The sequence below is a fragment of the Neophocaena asiaeorientalis genome, unplaced genomic scaffold, assembly GCF_003031525.2.
Source record: "Neophocaena asiaeorientalis asiaeorientalis breed wild unplaced genomic scaffold, Neophocaena_asiaeorientalis_V1.1 scaffold91, whole genome shotgun sequence".
Lineage (NCBI taxonomy): Eukaryota > Metazoa > Chordata > Mammalia > Artiodactyla > Phocoenidae > Neophocaena > Neophocaena asiaeorientalis.
The window spans coordinates 1146164-1154704 of NW_020173198.1; the positions used below are offsets into that span (position 1 = coordinate 1146164).

Here is an 8541-nt window from a genome sequence, read left to right on the forward strand (position 1 = left end):
CGCGCACCAAACACCACCGCCACCTGCGCGAGGCCCAGCGGGCACAGCTTCTGTATTCACACTTTCGCCACGGGCGCCGCCGGGAGACCCACGGGGCCGAAGATAGCGGCTTCGCCTCGGCCGGCGCGCTGTAAGGCTCAAGAGTTGCGGCCCAGTGAGCCTGGAGATTGGCCGCATCCCCCGGAGAGTGGGCTTCACCACGGCTATCCAGCTGCTCTGGCCTGGGGTCCTTGACGAATCGGCGAAGACGAAAGCAGCGACTAATCCCTGAGGATAAGGGGGCGGGGCGGAGAGGAGGAGGCCAGCCAGAGCTGGGGAGATTTGAGTGGCGAGTTGAACAGGCGCAGATTCGTCAGGCGGGCGGGGCGAATCAGTAGACAGGATGCGCGCTCCTTTGCTCTTCTAATCTGCCGCTTCCTCACGCGGCCAAAGGTCTGAGAGGCTGCAGGTTTGCCACAAGTCCTGGCCTCAGCTGTTGCCTCCCTTTAACCGCCTTGGTGGAGTCAAGAAAATAATGCCGGGTTAGCCAAGCCCTGTTGGCAGAGTGGGCCACTTTTCCTGGATCTTCCTTACTAGCACAACTCAGAGGACTGCTCAGTTCTGACCTGGGAGAAATGGCTACAGAGTCCGATGAGGATTTTCAGCCGAGTATAGAGAGGCCCGAATAATTCTGAGGAGGAGCCGGCCTAGCGAATCTGCGAATTCCTTCGTGGGCGGGGCCAAGGCGCCGCGCGCAGAGGGCGTGGTCAGCGTGTGGAGCCGGGCGTCGCGGGGGTGCTTCCTGTAGGACCCTCCGAAACCGGGGTGGGCTGGGAGCGGCGCCCGGGAGGTGGAAAAATACTACCAACAACGGTGACTCAGGCTGTTTGGCGCCGCACGTAATGCAGGGAGCGTTTAACTCCCGTTATCCTTCTTGGGCCTCTAGCTGTTTAAGATGCCCATTTGACAGATGGGGATACTGAGGCCTTCAGAAGGTGCCGCATTTTGCCCGTACTGGCCCGCCATTAGTGATTACATCTTAGTCTGTCTTAAAGTTATGTAATAAGGCCGGTGGGCCCTAAAGGACCTTGAACCGGTCCTGTAAGAAACGATAAACTAGGTCGCACTTGAACTTGGGTGGGTTGGTCGATTCCCCGGGCGTCATGGTCCCAGTGCACTCGAGGGCAGCACCAGCCCGGGCTTAAACTTCGGACCCTGGGGCTGAGGTCGCCCTGATTCTGGGCACCGTTTTTCTTAGGCTTGTTTGCAGGCATCTAGGTCTCAGGGTAATGGCACTCCCAGGCACTGCCTGTGCTGAGGATGCCCTGGGTTCCAGACTTCTCTCAGTACTGTCAGCCCCCTCGATGTATGACCTTGGGCGAGTCATTAACCACCTCTTAAAGCTTCAGATTCTTTCTCTGAAAATGGATGTTAAATACTGTCATGCGGAACTATTGTAGGCATTAAAACAATGTGGGAAAGGCCCTTGAGACCTGGTTCATGCAAATTCACAATTTTAAGGAACAGAGAAAGATTTGTCCAAAGTCTCACATCAAAAGAGTCAATCCTTCTGGGAGAGGATTAGGACCCTTTACAAATTTGAGGAAAATGAGGCTGAAAAAATAAATTTATAATGGAAACATGGGTGATGAGATCAGATTCCTTTCTCTTGTCCCAGTTGAAAGATGTTGGTTCCTTTTCTCAAATAAAACCATTCCCCATGTGATGGTAAAAGTAGTCTAAGTTTTCACTGACTAGCTGGGTGGCTTTGGGCAAGATCCTCAGCCTTCTTAGGCTGAAGCTCCCTTATCTCTGAAACGGTTATGATAAAGACTTGCCTCTTGAGGTGATTTTTAAATAAGTAGGCTAAATAAGATTACCTATGAGAAGCCCCTAGTATGTAGTAGTCACTCAAGAAAGAAATTTACACTAAAAGAAACTTATACTAAATCCTCAGTGGATGAGGTAGAGACCCTGGGCTCAGTAACAAGAGTGCAAAAGCCTTTAGCCTTAGAATAACTCAGTCTCCACATTCAGAAGCTACTGGCCCCTGTCAGCATCACAAGGGGGTCATACCTGGAACCTCCTCTCCTCCACCCCTGCCCTGCCCCCAGGGACACTTGCCTCCACTTGATTCTTAAGAACAAGTCAGCTGTTCCCGACAAGGCCTCCCCTTCACCCCATTCACAGCCACAGGGACATGTGTGAAACAATTTATTATACAAAACTAGGTGCATCAAAAATTCAGTGTCAGAATAGCTCTGTATTCCAAGGGCTATGGACTGGACCTCCTCCCTTAAAACCTCACCCCAACCCTTGCTAGGGATCAGGCTGGGCACACCGACCCCAGCTCTGAACCAGGAGTAGGAACCAGATACAGAAGCATAAGTGTGGGTCTAGGGCAGTGGGGCAGGCATTCGAACTTCCTCCAAATAGGGTGGCTCCTCCTTGGAAAGGCTGGACATATGCCTAGGGTAGAAACACCCAAATCCCTCTACCCAAACACCAAAGCAAGAGGGTGGAACCCATCAAAATCTGAGGATGAGGAAGAAAAAAAAAGCCAACCATAAAATAGATTCTACAAAAGTATAGCAAGGATTGGCTGCCTTCCGGGGCAGCTGGGTGGGTATGTAAGCTTCTGACCTCCACATTCTATAAGGGGGCAAGTGGCAAAGAGTCAGCACCAAAGGTCTGACAGGGTCTCCCTGCCTCCCCTCTACCTACGGCATGATCCTTGGACTGAGGACCTTCCGCTTCCTCCCTTGCTCCTCCCAGCCCAGGTGTAGAGTAGACTTTCCAAAACCCATAGGACAGACTGACAGGGAGAATCCCTGGGAATGTGGGAGCTGCCCAAGGCCCAGCCCATAGGACCCTGAGGGCAGGAATCTGTTCTCTACCTGAGAGTGGCCACAGGAAGTGGCTCCAGGCAGGGCGGGGGATGGGGTCCGTAGACCTGGGGCCTCTGGCTGACCCCCGAGGGAGGCGGTGCTCGCAGCTGTGGCTAACACCGGCCTCACACAGCCTGCAGCTCCCCCTGCAGGCGACTCAGCTCCTCTAGCTCTTGCTTGTGGCGGTCGGTCTTGTGAGCCACCAAGGAGCGGTAGAAATGCAGGGCAAAGGCCATGAACACAAGCCCAACAGGTACCATGATTGCCGTGGAGGCCATGGCTGCTTGCCAGCCTGGTCCATGGGCCCCACCACCGCCACATGCTTGCCGAGGTGGGCAGGCCTCAGGTGGCTCAGCCTGTGACGGGGCTACAGAAGCAGAGGATGGCTTGGAAGCTGGACTAAGGGAGGCGGCCACTGGTGGCAGAGTCTCAGGCACCTGGGAGGCAGGTACCACAGAGCCTGGTGTGCCCAAGGGGGCCCCGATGGGCACAAACTTGACCCAGCCAACCAGGACAACTTCAGCGAGGAAGAGGAAGGTGCCCAAGGCAGTGGAGAAGCCCCAGGCCAGCTCCACATAGCGGTGGAGTCGCTGGTGTGGAGACTGGTGGACAGAGTTGAGGTTGTGGATGTTGCTGACAGCTTCAATGTGAGGCAGGAGACAGGTGGAGACCATGAGTGCAAAGAGATGCACAGCCACCAGCACGGTGGTGCAGGCACTGAAGGCCACCAGCAGGCCCGGCGGGTATTCGTGGTTGCTCTCCAGCTGTACCTCTACCATGGCCACCTGTGGGGACAAGAAGGGATGGGTTGAGTGCCCATAACCTCAACAGTAGAGGGGTTTTCTGTCTCTTGGTGTACATCACTGATGTATCCCTAAGACCTAGAACAGTGCTTGGCAGAGAGAGGGCACCCAGTCTTTGTTGAGTGAATGAATGGGCAGCCTTGGCAAGGCTCTGTCCTGTTCCAGACCTCTGTTTCCCCACCTGGCTATCTAGAGGGCTGGATGGCATGTTTCTGACAATCTTATCTTGTTATAACATAGGGGTTAAAAAGCACAGATTCTGGAATGGGGCGGCCTGGGTTCATTTTCAGCTCCATAAGCTGTGCAAACTTGAGCAAGTGGTTTGGTTCTCTCTGTGCCTCAGTCTCCTCACCTGGAAAATAGGGATTGATAACAGCACCCACCTGTCTTATACGGTTGTTTTAAAATTTTAATGAGATAATATATATCAAGTGATAAGAATAGTGTGAGGTACACAGTATGCCCAGGTAAGTGTTTGCTGTTATTATTAGAGTTAACGCTGAAGTCCAAGGCCAGAGTTTGCAGATTGGCACGCCATAAACCCAGGCCAGCCTGCAAACATGTTTTGCTTGGCTCAGTGTGTTTTTTTAAAGAATTACGTTGCCAACTTCTAAAACTCAAGAGATGTCATGTAAATATTCCTATTTCCAGATCCTCTTGGAAACTTGGAAGGTCTAGTTACACCAGGCCCACATTCCTGCATGGCACCGATCAGCTAGGGCTGAGTCATAGCTGCTCCCTTTGGATGGGTGAGGAGTGTCTCTTGATAGCCACAGTCCCCACCCAGCCAACTTGGCATCCATATTGCCAAAGGCCTTTGCAAACATTTGAGTTGATGATTCTGTTCTAGGCTTGTATACATTTGGACTCTAGAGCTGGACTGCCTAAATTCAATCCTGCCACTTACTTGCTGTGGAACCCTGGGCAGGTGTCTTAACATCTCTGATCCTCAGTTTTCTCATCTGTAAAATGGTCACAGTAGTGGTACCTACTTCATAGGATAATAGAAGGGTGATGCACATAAAAGCCTTAAGCATAGTGTCTGGTACTTAGTGATGGTTCAACACAATTTATATAATGTTTTTCTAACCCAGGCCATCTTAATTCCAGAATCGGGATCTTTCCCCATGCCTGGTTCTTGCAAGATCCATTAGGTTGCTCTGGGGCTGGGGGAAGGAGGAAGGTGCAGAGCCAGGAGGGTGGTGGTAGGAAGGCAAGGCTGAATATTTTGGGAAATTGGGCCATGGCGGGTGTTAGCAGGTGTTTTCCACAGACAAGAGATCTGGGCCAGGCCTGGTCCTGGTTTCTCCCACAGCCTGACTCAGGCTTGACCTCCCCTGGCAGGACTGGGGCCAGTCTGGCCCCCAGAACCTACTCATCTGGCCTCTTGATCCTGCAGAGAAGGTCCTGGCCCTTAAGCTGTCACCCCAGCAACGTGCAAGTCCAGCAGCTGGCCGGATTGTCCCCTTGGGAACAGGCTGGACCATGGGGGATATGGGGGTGGGGCAACTCCCTCAGCTAGGTCCACGCGGCTGCTCCCTTCCCTCTGCGGTCTGTACAGGTGAAGGGGAGCCAGCTCCCTGTCCTGAGATGACCCCACATCAGGAAGGGTGAGCTGACCTGAAGATCCGGACCCCCACGTAGAAAACCATAGACCTAGGATGACCCTTAGGGGCAGAAACTTTCCCTCTCATCATTCTAATACAGAGGTTGTAGCACAGAAAGGAGCAGAGACTAACGCAAATCACCTAGTGCTATGACCCCTTTTTATCCTCATGTTGATATCCCCCTCATGTTCCTATGAGGACCCTCCTCCAGCCCATTTTCTCCTTCTTCCTGTCATGATGGTGGGAAACCCTGGATTAACAGTCTAGCGACCCTGGGTCCTAGTTCATCCTATATCCTTCAGCTGCTGAGTGCTCTTGGCAGGCAAAGCCACTGCCCCATTCTGGGCCGTGGTTTCCGTTAACAGGTAGTCTGAGGCATTCTGATGTGTGTCTTGCTCTGACATGCTTGGATCTAGGGTTTGATGACAAGAATGAGCTCACCTTGGGGCAGCTACTTGGCAAGCTACAGAGGGTGCACCCTCCATGATCTCACAATTTCCCACTGGCCTGCGAGGAGGCGGAGGCCTGTCCAGGGTTACATAGCTGGCCACAAGCAGGAAAGAGCCAGGACTTGTGTCTGCTAACTGCTCCTCACCCTGGGACCTCCCTCGGTCCCACTTCCTGTGAGGCCTCTGCCCGGGACCGTCAGCGGATATCACCTGCACTTGGAGTTTATCATCTCCAGAATCCTGCATCAGCTTTCTAAGCAGCTTTTTTCGCTAGGGACTCCCTCACGGGCATCCTCTCTTCTCAGAGCTTTCCTGGGCTACACTAAGCACCCTCTGTGCCTGCTGGGGCCTGGCCGCCCTCCTTTTGGGTGTGACCACTCCATCCAGTTTGTTCTCTCAACCACCCCACCTCCCAGCCCCCACCCAGCTCTGATTTGCTGCTGAGCCTCCGGTGGGGATCTAGTAACCACTAATGCTGGACCATGCTCCTTTTGGAGCACTTCGCTCTATCCTTGCATATGTATCCCCCTTGGTGATTGTCTACCCCCATGACGTGACGTGGCCCCTGTGACACCTTTAGGACTTGCTTATCCTCCCCACGGCCCAGTTTATGCTAGGGACCTGTTTATACACATACACACACACACACACACACACACACACATAAAAAGGGACTTGCGGAGTCCCTTGGTAACTTGTCTGCTACCCCTCTTGTACCTCTTAAAAACCGGTCCTTCCCTTTCCTCTACCCTGTCTCCCTTGGGTACCCGTTCACTTTGCCCCCAACCCGGTGCCCCCCCTGCGCTTCACCCCCACCCTGTACGACCCTTCCCTTCCCTCACCATGGCGAAGCCCGAGAGCAGGGCAGACGTGCGGCTGGAAGCTTTCAGCTTGGCCCGACTGAGGTAGAGGCGGCGCCAGCTGAGCGCCCGCAGCGAGTGCTGACTGGCCCCCATCAGGTCCAAGTAGCCGCGGTGCACGAACTCCCGGTAGGTGGCCGAGCCCGCGGGGCTCTCGGCCTCCGGGTTCAGCGGGGCCTGTTCGCCCGAGTCCCCCTCGCCGCCCTTCATCCTGGGGCCGCAGCACCAGGCGGGCCAGTCCATCAAGGCGGGGCCGAGTCGCCTCGGGGACCCCAGCAGGGCCGGCCCAGGCCGGGGGAAGGCCCCATCCCCCGGCGGGACGAGCGGGGATGCGGACGGTGAGCGCCCAGGAAGACGTGGCCCGGGCGGAGAAGGAAGAGCAGGCGTCTGCGTGGAACCCTAGGGGCTGAAGCAGGGCTGCCGAGGCCGAAACAGGAACTGGGGCGGAGGCGGAGTCGGGGCGGCCACATGATGGGGTGGAGCCGGGGGACCGTCCGCAGAGATCCCGAGGGACCCCGAGACCCCAGTCCACTTAGATTATCCTCTAGGTGCCTGAGCCCCGCTGAGTTGAACGCCCAGCCCCAGCCAGTGTTCCGGGCTCTGGACCACTGCAGGTACACCTGGACACCTCCAACGTCCAGACTCCAAAGCCCTACCTTAACAGTGAACTCCGGGAAAGTGAGCTCATCTAATTGTAGGGACCGCAGGAGACCCTGAATCCTCAATTTCCGGAAGCCCAGTAGAACCTAGGTCCCCCAGATCCATCCAAACAGCCCCCTCCTCCCAGGGCCTCAAAGAACACTCGTGTCATCCCCGCCCTAGCCCCACATCCCCAACGCCGCAGACACTCACACGAACTCGGCGGCCCCGGCTGGAAGATTTTGACTTTTATAGCGAACCATATTGTACAGACCCGGGGCCCAGGGGCCCAGCCCGGCTGGGTTCCCCACTTGCCCCCGGCCGGGCTGCCTCCTCCCCCTCCCCCAAGCGGCCCCATCCTCAAGCCTTTTGCGATTCCCAGGACCCCCTCCCCTCCGGCCTTTGGTCCGCCCAGTCCCTCCCCCCACCCGCGCACCTCCCTGTTACCTGAGGTATGTGGATAGATTCCCCCCTCCCCTACATGGTACAACCTGGCTCCCCAGGGAGGCCTGGGCTGAGGGGCGGGACCTGGCCCCGACCCCTCCCCCTGGCTCCCCAAACCCCGCCCCCGCAGTGGAGGAAGGGGCAGGGGAGGGGCGAGAGTCTGTTACTAAGTTCCCACGGCAACTAAGAGGGGCCCTTTCCAGCCTTAGCACTGGCTTTGGGAGGTGTCCATTGGCTGCTAATTCCATGGCAACCAGGAGTGGCAGTTCCCTGGGCAAATGGGATACAAGTTTCCATGACGATGAAAGAGTGGGAAGAGCCAAGCTGGAGGAGTCTCATCTTCCCCATCACTGGGCTGGCACCCCACCCCCACCCCCACCCCAGGTCAGGAGGGGTGGAGCTGCTCAATACAGTAAAGCAAGAGAGAGCCTGGGGGTGGTCCAGTCCAAACTGGGTGCCCACCAGTCCAGTCTCAGTCCAAGCTGGTCCTGTCCCCTCAAGCTCCGGCTCCCCCAGGTCCGAGGTTCCCCCGGTTCAAGTAACACTTCAGTACAGATGAATGTTCAAGTATAGTGCGGGGAGGCAGGTAGGGGGCTGGGGTACCCCTCACCGCTCCCCAGGGCCGCGCCGAACAGCGGGTAGGCCCGCAGCCCCCACTCCTCACAATAGCTGCCATTGTCAGTGACGTTCAAGGAGTCAGGGCTGGGGGGAAGGAACTGAAATCTGGGGAGGGAGGAAGGAGAGGGGTGACCCCGAGGGGGTGCTCCTGCCCCCACCCCTCACTCAGCCCTGCCTTTCCCCTGGCTCCCCGAATCCCCTCATCTCCGACGTCTGGATCCCCAATTGCTCCTCTGGTTTCCCTTTTCGGGCCC

General features: G+C 56.0%; 2 protein-coding genes across 2 annotated transcripts in view; both read right to left on the reverse strand.

Moving 5' to 3' along the window:
- Nucleotides 1-667, reverse strand: part of SETD1A (SET domain containing 1A, histone lysine methyltransferase) — a 22476-nt gene extending 21809 nt beyond the window's left edge. Inside the window, 1 exon segment of the mRNA XM_024744332.1 lies at nucleotides 24-667. The gene's annotated coding sequence lies outside the window, so the exon portion shown is untranslated.
- Nucleotides 668-2178: 1511 nt separating this feature from the next.
- Nucleotides 2179-7340, reverse strand: ORAI3 (ORAI calcium release-activated calcium modulator 3). Its single transcript, XM_024744381.1, has 2 exons — nucleotides 6569-7340; nucleotides 2179-3652 (listed from the first exon to the last, which is right to left on the reverse strand). Exons 1-2 carry the CDS (start codon nucleotides 6827-6829, stop codon nucleotides 2993-2995), a joined length of 921 nt encoding a protein of 306 aa, XP_024600149.1. The 5' UTR covers nucleotides 6830-7340; the 3' UTR covers nucleotides 2179-2992.
- Between the last annotated feature and the right edge of the window lie 1201 nt (nucleotides 7341-8541).